This window comes from Fundulus heteroclitus, chromosome 2, assembly GCF_011125445.2.
Source record: "Fundulus heteroclitus isolate FHET01 chromosome 2, MU-UCD_Fhet_4.1, whole genome shotgun sequence".
NCBI classification, from domain to species: domain Eukaryota; kingdom Metazoa; phylum Chordata; class Actinopteri; order Cyprinodontiformes; family Fundulidae; genus Fundulus; species Fundulus heteroclitus.
Window position 1 is genome coordinate 37,218,735 of NC_046362.1, and position 17,644 is coordinate 37,236,378.

Consider the following 17,644-nt stretch of genomic DNA (forward strand, 5'->3'; position numbering starts at 1 on the left):
CTACCAGAAATGTTTCCTCACGTATAAGGAAGACAGGTTTTAGCCCCTTGGAAATAATTTCTGGCAACTGCAGACTCTACCTGAGCAGATATTAATTAATCTGCTGATATTAGTTTATTTCATCTTATTTGTTTCTGTTTGTGCATGTGTTTCAGTCCTGGCAGCTTAGCTAAACTGTACGATGGGTCTGGTGTGGGGGGGATCAGCATTACTGCAGATGGAGCCATGTCTGTCCATCTCTCACTCCATCCTACCATCACTTGTGGACATGGCAGCGAGATACTGACCCCGACCCATAGGGGGCGGTGCACCTTCTTCTGGTTGAAGACCACGGCCTCAGACTTAGCAGACATTTAGGACTGAGACGGATGAAAAACGTCAGAGAGAATGAAAGGCAGGGACGGAACCAGGGACAGCAGAAACAAACATAACCAAAGAAATATTTAATTATAAAATAACACCAACGGAATAGTCAAAACACCAAGAGCTACATGTGCACTCATGACAAATAATATCAGCTTTTTATTCTTCCAGTGTGATTCAGAGCAGAATGCCACAAGGGGAGGAAAATATTTGCACAAAGGCACATCTACTTGAAAACTACCAATGAAGCAATAATCATCATCATCATCATCATCTTTATTGTCATTGCAACAGACATTCCAGTGAAATTCATCCTCTGCATTTAATCCATCGCTCAGGGAGCGGCGGGCTGCCACCGAGCTGCACCTGGGGAGCGTTCTGGGTCTGAGGGGCTGGCTCAGGGACCCAGAGTGGCCGCGGGAGTCGAACCAGGAACCATGCAGCCTCAGTCCTGACCTGAACCCCGCTAAACGCTGATCCGATCAGCCTGGCGTGCAGTTTGTGGCAGAACTTGTGATAAATGGGCTGAAAGCTGGCAGCCATCCCACAGCAGTGTGTGACCGCGCCGTTGATCGGCCTGTCGATGGAACGCCACGCTGCTGTGTGGCTCTTTAACGTTTCTCTTTGTTACATGAAGAAATGGTTACATCGCAAACACGCCCTGTTCCTTAAAACTTCAGTCATCTATTCCATTTAGGCCAAAAACAAAAGTCAAGTTGTTTGTGATTCGCCGATGCATTCTGCGTCCACGAGGCGCCACGTAAACGGGAAATAAACGGGATTTCTAACAGTATGAGACTTATTGCCAGGAAGCATCAAAACAATAATCCACCAAACACAACCGGCCTTACATTTTGTGCTTAGGTTATTATTTTTGCAGCAGTGGTTATGATAATTGCTTTTCTTGCTGTTTAATAAAAAACACAATTGAGTCATCTTATGCTCTTCTTTTATTTTATTTTTGTAACGCCATGTAACTGCGGTGTTTTCCCTCAAGGTATCCTGCTGAGAAAATTTCATACCAACTCATGCCAACAATGTTTTTCCCATTTCTGCTTCTGGATGCTAATAACAGCCCAGATAATTGGTGTGCAATTACGTTTTTTTTTTCCTTTCTGTGTCAGAGAATTGGTTATTTGTATTGCTGTGACTAGAACAAATGTGGTTACATTGGACAGATATTTGGTCATGCTTGAGCAACACTGTAATGAGGCCTGTACTCCGTATCCATGTAGAATTAATTAAAAGTGCAACATTTTGTTGTTTTCCAGTGCAGGAGGCTCCATAAATCACCTCATGGGGTAAAACACGACGTTAACGCCTATTCCTGGCTATAAAAGGGAGGATGGTGTTAGTCACCCTGGTTAAGCTGCTTAAATTAAACTGGTAGTTGAAGTAGCGCATCCAGGTGAACTTGTTACACCTTTTAGCTGCAGAGTTTGACACAGAGGAATTCATGGCAGGAATAACAAAGTATTATGCAGCCAATTATCATCATTTAACTGCTGACCACAGGTTTAGGATAAAAATCATCCAAACAAAAATAAAACCTGACTTTTTAACTACTTTGAACCTCTTCTGAACATGACCCGTGTTCTTATGATCATTACTGGATCACAGGGCAAGGTGGCTTCAGCTGCCAATTTCTCTCTGACTCTTTGGTAACAAAGACACTAACTACGTGCATTTCTTGATGTCGCTGCACAGAGCTGGACAAATGCTTTGAAACCCTGAAAGTGTAATAAATGATGTGGAGACAAATAGCTTCAGAGTCAGAGGTTGCCGGCAGCACATCATTAAACATGACACTTATTTCCTTCAGTTGCTCTGGAGACCCGTGCTGCCTAGCCTGAGGCCCAGGCACTGACGGCTAAATGGAAAAGACCACGACTTATTGTCTGTAATTGGTCTGGCAAAGTAATGAAGGGGCAAAGACCGAACGGCATCCCGCCTTCACAGAAGGCGACACATCGGGAATCTGACTTTACCTTGCACCAAGTACTTCCACCAAATGAACATTTTAACATTTCGCCACATTAAAATCACAATCTTCAAAACACAAAGTAATGCATTAACCTGGCCCTCCATTCTGCACATGATCAACCTGGTTCTGCTCCCATTGAATCCATTCAGGGAAAGGAGAGAACTCTCCGAGCTGATTGGACAAAGCAACACCCAGTGCCCGCCCACCAAAGGTTTTTTTTTTAGCCAATAATGGCATCAAATGAAAATGTAAGCAGCAGACATCATGAGAAACCATGAAAGAAGAACTTCCTGTTCTTCTTTGAACAAAGAAATCATGGACTCTGACAAACAGATGTGAGAGCAGCAGCTACGCCTGATTCCTCCTGAGCCGCCATGTTTGTGTTGGTTCAGCTGTGAACTCAGCAGCTCCTGCTTTCATCACAGCTGTATGTCCCGCCTTAAACAATGATACTGCAACGTGATTGGCCAGAATTGTTGCGGTTTGGTCACAAACGGTTGAAGTGGGAGCGGTACAGTCTCGGGTGTTTGTGATGCCACAAATATCGCAAGACTTCAGCTTGCAGGCGAGGTTAGCAATCCATGAAAACAGAATTGTAAATGGCTTCTGTCAATTTCTAAAAAAAGAAAATAAAAACCTTAAAACCGTGTTAGTATGGAGCTAAATTGAGACCATAAAGTTTGTTTAAAAGAAGAAAAAAAAAATTACCTGAAAAATTATTTTGAACCTCACCCTCAAACAAATTTGAAAACTGGAAAAAGGTTTTGCAGCTGAAAAAGAATTATGTAAAATTGGGGGAAAAAAGTTCAAAACTCCTTTTCAGATTCAAGTTTTTTTTCTGCACTTATTTTATTTTTTCAGCTTCACACTTCTGGCCCTGCTTTGGTGTGGCGGGGCCTCAGATCATGGGATGTAGAGTCATGACTGACAGCTCAAGCCAGCGGCTGTTGCGTTCAGGGACCGTGGGAACTGGAATTATCGCACAAAAAACTCAGAACTCCCTCCCCCCCCCCCCCCCCCAGTTATACGTATCTTTTATAAGTTTATAAGTACTATGTCTTTTTTTCCTTTGCAAAACTTTTTTCCAGTTTTTAATTTTTTTTGGAGGAAATTCAAAGTAAAATTTTCAGGTAAAATTTTTGCTGCCATGTTTCACATCCAGAGCCGGGCTCTCCAACCCCAATCCTCCAGAACCGCTGACCTGCAACCATTTGATTCACCGCCCCTGAATCAAACGGCTGAACTGCCTCTTCAACACGTCATCAGGTTCTGCAGGACGCGGCGGTGAGCCAGTCTCTACACCGCCTCTCAGAGGGAGGCGTTGTAGAGATTAATAACTACAGGCAGGAATTATTTCCTGAGGTGCATCTGGGTGAGAAGAGTCTTCTGCTGAAGGAGCTCCTCTGCTGGGCCAGGGTGCCGTAGAGAGGATGTGAGACATTTAGGGACTAGAGTTGGAGACCCAACTTTGTCCGACTGGATGTAAAATCAATTTTCAAGTCCTTCAACAATTTCCTATTTGGATTTAAGTCTGAACCATTCAAACCCATGAACATGCTTAGATCTTAACCATCCCATAGTATCTCTGGCCGTATGTTTGGGTGGTTGTTCTCCTGAAAGATCAACCACCCCAGTCCCAGGTCTCAGCAGATCAGGGCATCTTTTTCCGCATTTACTGTCTCCCCTACATTATTTGTTGCAGTCTTTAGATGTGCCTTCAAATCCTGGGATATTGTTTTAGATGTTAAGTCTGCTTTAAACTTTCTCAGAACCTGGCCTGTCTGCTGGGTTCCTTGGTCATCATGATGCTGGTTCTTCGCTAATCTTCTCCAAGAAACATCTAAGGCCTTTAAGGAAAGGCTGCATTTATGCTGAGGTGGAGTCAAACACAGCTGGAGTTGATTTCCTCATTAGGAGACTGTTTGAAGACGTTTATTCAGAGGTACGAGCGTGAGGGGGGCTAAATAAAAATGCACATTTTCAGTTTTCAGACTTTTACTCATAAAAAATTCAGCATGTATAATTTTCACTCCACATTATAGTTATGCAAGTGGAAAGAACTCATGTTGGTCCATCCACCCAAGTCTCAATAAAAATGATAGAATTTTTTGTTGTAATTTGACATAAAATTCAGGCAGTAGAGGCAGTTCTGCTGTATACACGTCTTCTACATAATACATGCTCCTCCTTCATGACTACTTGGTTTATTTAACAACTTCTTTTTCACTCGTGCCACATTCGCAGAGAAATGCTCCTTTGAAGGTATATTCTACAACCCTTTAATCCACCTTTCCATCCCGGGTTTTGACATCTTATTTTCAGTCAAAGCTGTTCTCTGGCTGCATATTCTGAGCTAATAAACCTCCTCTAGCGTTCTGCTGGGCGTGTTGGGCTGACGGAGGCGCAATGAGGTCACGGCGTCAAGACGGATGGCTGTAATCTGGTTTGTGGCCCAGACATCTGCTGTAGTCAGCTGGTTGCTAACTGCAGGGCCGGCCTTTATTATACTACGCGCCTCTACACGACATTTAATCAGGAAGCTTAACATCACTGGGCTGTGGAGGGGGGGAAAAAGTAGGACCCACGCATACCTGGAGGCAAGACTGCTGGGCTGGGGACGGTGCGCCAGAATTTCTCCATTAGGAGGAGAGAGCCGTGCCTCGCAGGCAGAAATAAACAGGTGAAAATGTGGAAATGTAGGAAAAGAAAAAGCGACGAAATGAAGGCTTTTAAGAGAACATGTTCCCGCAGCTAAACTAGGCCCTTTCTGCTGTTTTGTTCTCCACGTGTGCTCGACAGCCTGTCACACAGAAGAATGGAGGTTCACACGAGGCGTCAGTCATGACTTACGCATGACCTATTTAAAAAGATACATTTTGGGTCTCGCGGCGTGCTGATACATGTTTAAAAGCTGCCAACAACTGTATGTCTTCCAGACTTGTTAATAAATGCCTTGTGATTAGAGGATCAAATAGGAGACGTGAATTAGTGATTCCTCTGATCACAGCCTGCAGCAGCGGATGCCGAGAGCCTCACACAGCATACGTAATCTCACTTAAGAAGAGGAAATTGAGGAGCGAAAAAGACAAAAAAGCAATTTTCTTGGCCTTATGAGATGTGCAGCATTTGTCCTTCATCTGATCCTGACTTTCTGACAACCGTGCCAATCTATAACTTATCGTCTTGTTTGAGCAGCAGCCTTAAGCGATCCTCTTAACTTTGCAGGCAGAGTTGTTTAGAAGCGCGCTGAAAATTTCCAAAACCCCATAATTAGTTTTAATGGCTTTGCTTGCCAATGACATTTGAAGACCAATAAAGGAAACAGATTTGCTCGCGATCCGCATTATCGCGGTTTCACATCCCATTAGGTCTAAACACACTGTAATTTTGCAAGATGGGATCAACATGAAGCGTAATGGGGGATTTACTGGAACATGTGTGAATCAGAGAGCTCTCCCAGGGCAACATGCAATCCTTTATTAATGCAGACTCATTTCATTCCTCATTTGGAAAAATCCTCAGCCCTGCTTTGCTATCTTTTTCTGACTTCACAGGTGATGGGAGCGCAAAGAGGCTCTCCATTTAAATTCCCCCGGAGGGATCATGATTTCTTCTTCTTCTTCTTCTTCTTCTTCTTCAAAAGTTAAGCCAGAAATATTTTGGTGATAAGGCATCAAACATATTTACTCCTGGCTTGGCATGCCTGTGAGACCTGATCCAAATCTGGGAACTGATGGGCTGCTAAATTACTTCCTTTATCTGCTCGAGACTTTAAGTTTGAGCAATAACCTTTGAACAAAGACGGGAAATTAGCTGATGTCCTGAGGGCTGGGCGGCACAGAAACTATGGAGAAAAAAACAAAAAATAGATCTAGCAACAAACTGTCTTTGAAAACAAATAGAAGTCGTTATTTTGCGTCCTGCATGGGACAGGTTGTCATTGCAGGGACGAAACATTAGTGGTGCGGTTAAATTAAATACGGTTGCTTAAAGGAGCCCCGGCTTTATATATCTTCATCTGCTGTCACCCCACAGACCTTCACCTGACTTCGCCCTGCAGAGGTCATGGGGAGCACGGCTGCTAATTACATGGAGGCAACTGCTGCGGACCGCGCTGCAGGTCGGATCCCAACCTTTGACTGCTGTGGTAACAGTAGCACGAGGATATTCAAGGTCCTGCTGCAGAAAAGGCTAAATATACGAGGAGAGGGGAAACTCTGACCCCTGGAAGACACCTGGATACGTTTGTCACAGTCGCGCCTTTTATTGCTTTAAGACGCTGACATCCAAGTCTGAGGTTTTCATATCACCAGTTCAGATTCTGTATGATTGTCCATTAAAAGGAGCGGGATTGTTTAATAGGCGACACATGATATATTAGGCTGCAAACTGTTTCCATTTATTTCTATAGCCTACAGTCGCTCTCAAAAGTGTTGTCACTGCCGTTAAATGATTTCTTCTATAACGTATAAATCGTTTGGGGAATGTTTTAAACCTTTAATTCATCTTGTTTCAACTCAACCGTAGAACGGACAAATGAGTCTGAAGGATAAGAATCAACCTTCCGCTGCTGAGGAGTGCGCTCCCTTTAATTCAGTTAAACAATTTTGGTTCAGTTTTAACATCCATTTTTTTTTTAATCGGCATCCCACAGCCTGGCTGGATCCTTGCAGAAGCGTTCCTTAATCTTTGTGAGAAGATCTCTAGTTTAGGGTCAGATTTAGTTCTGGACTTTTGGGTTAATGAAGCCAATTTAAAGCTGACGGGTATTTGAAGGTGCTCAGAACTTCATCCGCCTTGACATTAACCTTCTACTTCTCAGTCATCTTAACTGCATTAGTAAAGGTTTATAAATACAGAAAAGTAACCCAAAGTAACTTATTGCGGGTTCTTTTGGTGATGTTCAGCATTGTTACTGTACACAACCAGAACTGGAAAGTCCTGCGGGTCCTTCACCGTTGTTCTTGGCGTCCTTCCTGACCTCTTTCTGTCTCACCTTGTCATCAGTTTTGGAGATTGGTCCAATTTTTGTCATGTCTTTGCGTCTTCATCATGTAGTGGAGTATGTAACATACTCTGAGTTTTTTATTTACTTCATTTGCCTAAAATTAGATTATTTGGATCTTTTCATATCTCAAACATAGACCTTAGCATAACAATTCAAAGAGGCAGATATCAGGAAAATTGCACTAAGCCAGCTAAAATGTCTCAATATTGAGATTGAGATACTATAATTGATGAAAGGTGTGAACTGGAAAAGACTGAATGCTGAAACAGGGTTTGCACATTTAAGCAACCAGGTGACACTGGGTTTATCCTCTCTGTATGTTGTTCCTTTCATGGATTTGCTTGTTTCCAGTTGAATAATTCAGGGTAAATCTTACGTTATCGGTGGAAAAGAAGATGGAGCGTTTAAGTGAGCGTCTTTCCCACAGTGTTAAATCGTCCCGTTTAAAAATGATGAGATGAACTGCTGTGCTTTTAAAAGCAAAATGCTGCCCTGTTGATACCCTGTTCAGTTTTATTTTTCTTTGCAGAAAACAGAAAATGTTCCCTGTGGGTCAGAGATCTGGACTTCAGACCGTTTCCACCACCGGACCTCTGAATCACGTGCTTCGGTAGTCGCATAAGCACACCCTTAAAGATGCAAAGCAGGATCAGACTCTTTTAAATGTTTTTTATTAATACGTACTTATTTCAAGTTGCATTGAACTCTTTTGACACACATTTCCAAATATCTTTATTTAGAATTGCTATTCCAATGGTGCAGTGCATAAACTGTGTCCAAATCAGCACCATAGTGCATTGCATGAACTCTATTTGAAAACTCAGGATTTAACAACACTGTTTTTTTTAATCAACAAACCTGAAGTTCTCCTAGACTGTTTAGGCTAAAGTTTAGCTACATTATGCAGAAAACAGAGCTGCAACATTTCTCCTCCATGTGTGAACGGGCGTGGCTCAGGCTGCTCAGCACGGACAGCTGTTGTTGCAGAGGACCCTTTATTGACAATCTATGCCCTTCCCCTCGCTATAAAGTTAAAAATGCCGGCTCATTAAATGAACTGATTAGAATCGATTTGTTTCAGCTGCTACTGAGCAGGGAGCGACTCCGGCTGCAGGTTTGCAAATAGAACCAAGAAATTAAGCTGCAGCTTAATGCTTTCTAACTGGATGTAAGCAGCTAAAGTAATGCGGATGTTGACTTTAATTTATATATGGCGTGTTTAACCGGAGTCAGGATTTGATTTGGAGGAAGGAACCACTTGGTGCTTTATATAATGGTGGCTATTGTTAAAAGCTCCTGATGAGCTTCATTCATTTTCACTTTCTGACAACTAAAACATATACAGCTAAACGAAAGCTGCTTTAATAAGAATTTTGTTACAGTAAGAAAACAGAACAACAGAGCTTTAAATATGTGAATTACTTGACCAGGTCATGGTAGGAGAAGTTAGGCGGGAACACATGATCATGACTTAATTAAGTTTTAACTTTTAACTGTTAAACTAGTTCTCATTTAGGGTGAATTTACACATTTCAGCCGTGGTAAAATACTGGAGAGTAGACAGCAACAGCAGAATCAAGCTTACCTTATCCGTGTAGACAAAGAAGAGGACGAGCAGGATCAGCTCTGTCAGGAGAATTATCAGCAGTACAATGAAGAACTGTTGGAGGAACAGATAAAGTCTTTTTTAGCATCTCCTCCGGCAAACCCGCTGATTAAAACAGAGGATGTCCCACAGTTTGAGATGAAAATATGTTTAAATAATAAATAGATACATGTGATATTCCAGACAGTGAATCAGTAACTTAATTGCAATCTTGTACAGTCTAAAACATGGATTCCCTCACATAGATTACAGGTTTTCATTTAAATTACTGCTTAGAGGTGCAGGAGAAACACGTTTAAAAACCAAAAACTCATTCAAATATTATTTCTTACAAAATCAGCAGAGGTGTCAGAAATATTCACATTTATTATTACTCAGGTAGAAGCTTAGATACTACGGTTTAAGAGTAATTCTGCAGAAGTAGAAGTATCAACTCCAACTTTTTACTGAAGTAAAAGTATCAAAGTACCGGTTTAAAGCTACTTAAAGTATAAAAGTAATTTAAGCTAAAAAATGCCATACAGGACAAAAGCTTAAACTTCCCATGCCACAGATGCCTATACTGCACTACCCCCTATAAAAAAAGACATTTCTAAAGGCATTTAATACTATAATGGTATATTATAATGCAATTGTTGAAATACATTGGAATAGGCTGTTTTGGCCACACATATTTCCCTTGAAAATTAACCATTCAGTACAATGCAAAAATATTAAAGGACCATAAAGGTGCGATACAGAGCAACATGGGTTTCATGGAGCAGAAGATCTGATGTCTAGTTGCCTTTAAGCACTGTAGAAAAAAAATCAGACTTCAGAGACGTACTACCAATAACCTGTTATCTGTTTTTAATTTTATGTAAATGGACATCCAAGCTTAGCTGCACAAAACTGGACAAAAGCATTAGGGCATTAACCTCGTATTACAATAACCCTGGTATGGTTGTCCATATACAGTAGACAGTGCAGTCAAAATAAATGATTAATCCAAGGTGTTATTCAAAAAATGAAAGAAAAATAAGTAACAAGCCTAAAAAATGCTATGTTATACTTTTTCTTCTACTTTTTTTTTTTTTTTTGGGAGGAGGGGGCTTTTGGTAAACATCTTGGTGCAGTACTGCCTCCAATCACAATCAAATTCACTCTCTCTGGCTATTTATCTAACTTTTTTTATTTAATTTTTTTTATAAACCAGAACGAAAACAAGCTGAAATAAAATCGAAGTAACAAGACTATATTCAAAATGTAAGGAGTGGAAAGTACAGATACTTGCATGAAAATGTGGAGTAGAAGTAAAAAGTAGGCTAAAAAATATATCTATTCCACTAAAGTATAAATAACCAAAATATGTACTTAAGTGAAGTAACAAATTATTTGTATTTAGTTACTTGCCACCTCTGAAAAGGAGCCATTAAAACTCTGAGAAAAGCTAATCAGATCCTGTGGCACTAAATGCACATTTCTGTCACTTTTTCTGTCACATGAAACACAATAAAGATTTCAGGACTTTAGTAACGATGTCTGAGGCAGAACTTCTTATACGTTGCCTGTAAATATTCAAAATCAGACAGAGTTCATGACCTCTGTAGGAAAAGCCTCCAGCAAAAACCTGCCGCGAGGCAGCGCTGCGTTTCAGACGGAGCAGGGAATCTATACCAAAGTTTTAGTTTAAATAACCCGAAACCATTAGGAAAGTTTAAATCCTTTGTTTTTTTAAATGGTGATATCAGAAAGTCTAAATTTGTGGAGAAGGTCTCTGAAATGGTAAATGTATTTACCGACGTACCGACCACTCAGTGTTTTTCACCACAGCCACATTCACCCATCCCTCTTACTAGCAGGCACACATTCGTCTTCGTTAGTCAGCAGACAAGTTTGGGTTAAGTGCCTTGCCCAGGGGCACACTGACATGTGACAGGAGGAAGCTGGGATCAAACCCAAAACTTTCAGGCTGCAGACCCTTCCTGCCAAACCACAGTCGGCCCACTCTTCTGCCTGATGTGAAAATCTTCTGGTTTTACTGTTCATTAAAATTAATGTTGACATTATTTTTCTGAATTATTTATTTTTTTGGCATCAGACCCATTTTTTCTTGATCATTAGTAAAACTGCTGGATTTAATTTGTGTTTAATCCCTTTTATTTCCAGGCCTAAAATCAGTAAATACAGACATAAATGTAGCCACAGCTTTTTAAACAAGGCTTTAATGGACAGGCACCAGTTTTTCCACCTAAACTGTGGTTCTGAAATGTTTCAGAGACGCTTTTTATGTGTAGAATACCAGAACTTAAATGTCTGGAGACTGTTTCTATCCGAACCTTCTGGTGAACGCTTTGGAGGATCAGCAGAGGAGAACATGTGCAAAAGAAGGCTTCCAACCTTTCAGGACATTTATCCCAAGTGTTTAAATTAACAGCTTGTGCTTCTTACTCTCAACAGCTGACCTGTACGTTGTTTTAGTTTTAGTTTGCTTTGCTTTGCCCAAGAACAGATGTGAAATTCAGTTTTTGGTCGATAAAGCACCAAATGGACTTGGGCCAAAAAATGAACATGTCAGGTCCTCATAAACCTGCTTTGCTCAGAGTTCCCAGGACCAGATTAAATACGGCGAGGCAGCATTTCGTTTCTATGCTCCTCACATCTGGAATCAACAGCAACATGAAATGTGTTGGTTGGGTTAAACCAGGGATGAAAACTGTTTTTGATGAAACTGTCTGACTAAAGAACTGTTTGAAGCATTCCTTTCTGTTATACCTTTAACATCTGAATAGTAGCATCCTTTTCTTTAATGCGATGCTTTTATACTTTGCTGCTTTGACGTTTTTTTAAAGCACTTTGGACCGCCTGGCGCTGTATAAATGAACCCGCCTCGGCTGTTCAGATCTCTTTAGTGTCAGTAACACAAAAACAGCCCAGGAGACTCATCCAGGATCTACAAAAGACCGTAAAGGAAACAGGAAGTCATTTTTTGCCTCCTCTATGGTGGAGGCAGCCCCCCCCCCACCCCTCACCCTCCGCTGTGAGAGAACAACAGCAGAAACAGCAGAAAGCTCTCCCAGTGAGAAGAACAAGTGTAAACAGAAACCATGGAGAGAATGTGGACCAATCAATCTCCATCTGTCCTGCAGATCGTCCTCAGAGTCTGTTTATGAAAAACTTAACAAAAAGTTAAGAAGAAAAGCTGTTTAAAATCTTTTTTATTTTATAATATTGGCTGTGTGTGTGTGTGTGTGTGTGTGTGTGTGTGGTACCCTTAAGACTAAACTCTTCTGAAGTCTTGCTCCTCTGTTGCTATCATGTACCCTCCTTGACGTTGCCTCAGCTCAACGTTTACAACCTCCTCTGCACAGCATGGGAGGAAGCGAGCAAACCTAGATTCTTAAAAAAACCTAATTAATTCAATGCTCATTTGGAAAGGAAAGGAAAGGAAGGGGGGGGGTAAACTATTTCTTATTCCGTGGCCCACATAAAACTGTTTCAACAGCCTTTTGTTGTGTTAGCATCTGGGCTGCAGTTTATCGTACCAGTGTAGCTCTTTCACAGTCGACTGGCTGCTTTCAGCGATTTACATCTCTTTCAGATATCTTCATGTTTTCATATGTACTTTTATTTTTTTCTTCCTAAACAGTTCTTGGCGGTGGAGAAAAAAAAAGAAGAGGCTGAGGAAACTACTGCAGAGGATGACAGAGCCTTGAATGATCTGTAATCCAGAGAGAGATGTTGCCAAGGTAAACGCTGGGTTCTGTCTGCCCCATGAGATCCAAAGCTGCGCTGATCTTTGAACGACATGACACCATCAGCCCCAATAACAACTCTGCCCTCCCCTGGGTTCAGAAGGAGGAGAGACAACCCTGACTCTCAGACAGCACCTCCATGAAAGGGCGCCGCGTGGCTCGGTATTCAACGCCATCCCCCCAACGATCCGGCAGACGATGTTCTCTACCTGACATTTTACCTAATAAGAAACATCAGAACCTTTAAATTTAATATTTTGCATTAATCCTTTTTTATTATTCGCTGCCTCCAACCAGCCTTCTCCCCTCCTGCTCTTTGCTTTGCTCTGCTTCACAGTTGTCAGCCAGGTGAAGGAAGCCATGCCTGGCACCGAGGATTTGGAGGGGCTTCTGACTGATGCAAGAGCTTCAAGGGATTGAGCCGTTTGTGATGCTAAGTAGTCAGAGGCCTAACTTTACCTCTCATTTAAACTTTCCATGCATCAAAGTTTTCTTTTTCTCTGCAAATCCGCGCAAACATTCCTCGATCCGAGAAAACTTTCATAATTAAGTTGTGCTTCGCATACGACACTTATAAAATCATAGCCAAACAGTGCAAAGCCAAGCCAAACTAGGCTTTGTAATGAATAATAGAGCATTTTAATTATTTAGCTCATTAATATTAAGTGCCTTCCGGAGTGCTTTGCCCATACGGTACAATAATTTACTGACATATTTGACTAAATCTCCTCCTGAGGGATAGTCGACTCTCAGGACTGACATGATCTAAGAGTTTTGTTCTTGCTTTATGGCTCTTGTTTAATCTGTACTCTTGTTCCGTTTCTTTCTGCTGTTCCTGCACACCAGGCAGGTTCAACATGGCCGACATGGCTCACCGCCCGGAGTGCCGCTGCGTCAGAGGATGGCACAAGCCCTACTTAGGGACAAAGAATATTTATTGTTGTTTCCATTTGACAGTTCAGCCTAAAATTGTTCTTACTGCTGACAGATGCAGATAGTTTGTTAGTAGTTTGTTGCTGACATGAAAGAGAAGTAACTTTCAAAAGACAACAGAAGGATGTAGGAGGAGCATCAAATAAAACATTGTTGTATTTACATTTTAGCTAAAAATGACAGGTCAAAATTTATTTCCAGCATTAATCAGTGGAAAAGTTGATTGGCAGCACAACAGCCATCCTTTCTTTTGTTGCTGAGCAGCTTTTTTGCATGTTTCCACTGATGATTTGACTATTTACATTTTGTGATGAGCTCAAAGTCTTTGAGGTTGGAAGGCCTCCTCTCCATCACCCTAATCTTCAGCTGTAAACACAGTAGAAGAATCAGCTGTAGGTGAAAAGCATAGTTACCTAAACTGATCAACTCCGAACTGAATGATTAAATGCTAATAAAATCTTTTTCAAAGCTTAATTTGAGATTTAAAAAAATAAAAACTTAATTTGGTGGTAAAATCATAAAAACAACAACAATGTTATTTTCCCATCCTTAAAATGGAAACCAACAACAACAAACCAACTACAATGCATACGCTGATCAGACCTGGACTGAATTATTTCACACTGATTACAGGTTCTCTGAAACACGGCTTGGATTTGGGAAACATATTTTTTATAAAATAAAAAAGGAAATGACCTTCCTGAGAAAATAAAGTTTAAAGTCTCTTCATGTCCCGTTCTTGGATACCCCATATTGAACCTGGGGGCCAGATAAAAGGGCTCACCCACGGCCGCCTTCATGCAAGAACCGCCTCTGACACCAGGTCATATTTCTCTAAAGAAACTAACTAACTAAGACGTTGTTAGTTATTCATTACGTGGCTCGGTCTACAGCCGCCTGTCCTCAGCTCTTATGTGTCATATTCCATTCCCGGTTGGTTTTTGTAGTCTTTACATCCTGCCATATTTAGTCTGTCAGCCCGTTCTGCAGAGATCCTGCCTGGCGGCCTCCGTTTCTATAATAGATTATGTCCTTCTCTGCGTTTGCCCCACGGGAACCTTGCCGGCGTTTTGGTTTTTAGTCCTACACCAGCACATGACATGAGCTGTGACCAAAGGGAAGCAAATGACATGGAAGCGTGTTAATTTGCCGAAAGGGTGAATCTCATCGCTCAGTTCAGATTTCCGTCTCGCATCGCCCCGAGAATGAACACAGTGTGGACTAAATCTCTCCTGTGATAATCGTACCTGTGTTGAAGTTTCTCGCTCAAAGACAAAACCCTAAATGATCTCTACACATCCAGCTTTTCTTTTTAGTAAATTAAAAGAAAATTAAGTTTTTTTTTTTTACGCAAATTAGACATGATATTATGTCCACCTGCCAAATAATGTCTTGTTACCGAACATCTTGGCAGCAAAAAGATGTCAGGTACTCCCCACATCGGACCTGTTTGTCCCGTACAGCCCGCAGACACGTGGTTAGATTGGGATGTGGGGAATTTAAGTCAACTTTGAGCTCCTCAAATCCTTCCTTACACATTTTATCTCTGTGGTAGGGAGCATTATCCTGGTGAAATGGGACAAAGCCACCGGGGAATATCATTTCCATAAAAGTAGGTCTATGGTCTGCAACAATACTTAGACAGTTGTTACAGGTCAAAGTAACATCCTGTGCCAGAATGATGCATATATTTATTCCTTACACTTTTTTCTGCGTCTACATCCCTTTTGAGGACAAAATGTCCCGCTGTGGCCTGCTACATGGCAGCCACTACAATCTTACAAAGATAATTAGTGTTTTTCACTTCACCTGTCACTGGTCATTATGTGTGATACATCAATGCATTAAACAAAATAAAAAGATCGGTTCTATCCGCCACATAAATCAAAGTCATCTGCAGGAATATGTCGAATAGGTTGCTACCAAAAGTAGTTAGTTTACTGAGCACCAGAACTTTGGGAAGTCAGAACTCCATCAGTGGATTTATTGCATTTATTTGTTTTAAAAAAAACTACAAAGTTACAAAATAGCAGCAATTTCCCCAGAATGATCCGTTTTGTCTCGTTTGAGCTGCAGAATTGATCACTTATCTGTTTGGATTCTTATTAACTGCATTTTTCAAAAGGGCTGTTTAGTGGCTAGTTTGGCTATGAGTTCTTGTTACAATGTTCAGAAAAGGAATGGAAAAAAACCTCTTCAGGTGCCGCAGCAACACGCCTGCAAAATGGGCTTTGCTTTTTGCCCTTCTCGCTGTGGTAGCATTTATATTCTGCAAATCTCACAATGAAGTTATCCTGATATATGTCTCTGACTTCAGGCAACAGACAGGTGGAAGTCAATGTGTGATAAGCTGCCGGTGACAGGATCACAGACATCCAGGTTGGGTTGTTGTCTGTGAGTGAAGTCAAATCCTCGTTTAGAAGTTGAACCTAATTGCTCCACTTTGGGATTTTAATCAAATGCATGTTTGCAATCACCACATGAGCATTTAGCGTACACTGTATTTTATACAGTATGATGTTTTCAACAGATCTCTCTTGAAAATGAGACATGGTTGACTGAAGGTCGTGTGAATAAACATTAACTCGCTGTGAGCCTAACAGCACAGAGGACAGTCAGGAAATGAAAGGAACACTTAGTGGGTTATCCTACACTAAACACATTCTTTGAAGCGCAGTTTGTGAGATGTAATAGATTTATTTTCTTTATAAAATTCAAAAGGAGGATCAGTGCTTTATTGGAGTTTTAACCAGACCCAGTTAGAGGACACTGTTTCAAAAACCTAATCTATGAAAGTCCATATTTCCCTTGTTCCCTTGTACAGCGCTTTGAATTGTCTTGTTACTGAAAAGTGTAATATAAATAAACTTGTCTTGCCTGGTTTAAATTTTTAAAAATTTAACTGTCGCTTTTCTGTCAGTAACTCATAAATGACTTAAATTACAACAAAACTAAAACTACATTTGGGATGCTATAAATGTAAAAGTAAATAGAGAAGCATCCACCTGCATAAAAAAATCAGTGCAAAAAGTTATTTATTTTTTCTACATCCAGATTTTTATCTTTTAAAGGGAGGAATAAAAAGTAAAGTCTGGAATATTTTTCATGCTTATCCAGACTTTTCACAACTTTATAGGAACCCTGATAATCACCATTTTTATAACAGAATATTCAAAAACCTCTTAGTCACGCAGGGTTGTCATTATTTATACCCACTTAAAACATGAATAAAACATAACTTCCCCGGCGGTTTCCACACTCTCCAACACTTCTACAACCCAAAGAAATATTCTGACTAGTTTATCAAGGACCGTCGTCGAGGAAACCTACAAGGATTTAAGGATGACTTGCTGCTCGTACATTTACGTCTGCATTTAGATTTAACTTACGCTTAGAAGCAGGCACTTGTTCTCCTTAATGGCACCCAGGCAACCCAGAAAGCCCGTCAACATGGCGATAGCGCCGACGGCGATGACCATATTGGCAGCTGACAGAGACGGGAACGAAGGTGAGAAGGTGGCGAAGCTGCCCTGCGACACAGACAGCCAGATGCCCACGCCGAGGAGCCCACAGCCGCATAACTGCAAAGCAAAGGACAGCAGACGTCAAGGTGGGAAAACGGATAAGAAGCCGTCTTTTCAGAGTAAGCTACAAAGATTCTTCACATCCAAAAGCATTTCTAGATCCTCTCTAAATGCACTTCTTATTACTGCAGACCTCCTCAAGCAAGTAAGGTTACCTTTGAATTCTAACCAAAAGCTGCCAGGGACCCACACAGTTACTAAACATGTCTGAAAAAAAAACAAAAAACAGATTATGCTAATTACAGCCATGATAAACCAATAACAGCTCCGTGAAAGATCATGGCTAAAAAAGAAAAAGAAGAAAAAATTGGACTTGAGTCGCACAGTTTTTGATTATGCGAGCAGATTGCAATAAATCCTGAACAAACAGAAACGTAATTAGTCCCAGACCCAAAGAGGACATCTTCCAGGCTTTCTGAAACCATCTGCAGT

General features: G+C 41.0%; 1 protein-coding gene across 3 annotated transcripts in view; it reads right to left on the reverse strand.

Moving 5' to 3' along the window:
• tspan9a (tetraspanin 9a) overlaps positions 1–17,644 on the reverse strand; it is a 272,692-nt gene that overhangs the window by 31,308 nt on the left and 223,740 nt on the right. For all 3 annotated transcript variants that reach the window (XM_036126694.1, XM_021316710.2, XM_036126679.1), the window contains 2 exons: positions 17,018–17,209; positions 8,941–9,015 (listed from right to left, as the gene is read on the reverse strand). In XM_036126694.1, coding sequence (XP_035982587.1) covers positions 8,941–9,015; positions 17,018–17,209 — 267 coding nt within the window. The remainder of the gene's footprint in view (positions 1–8,940; positions 9,016–17,017; positions 17,210–17,644) is intronic.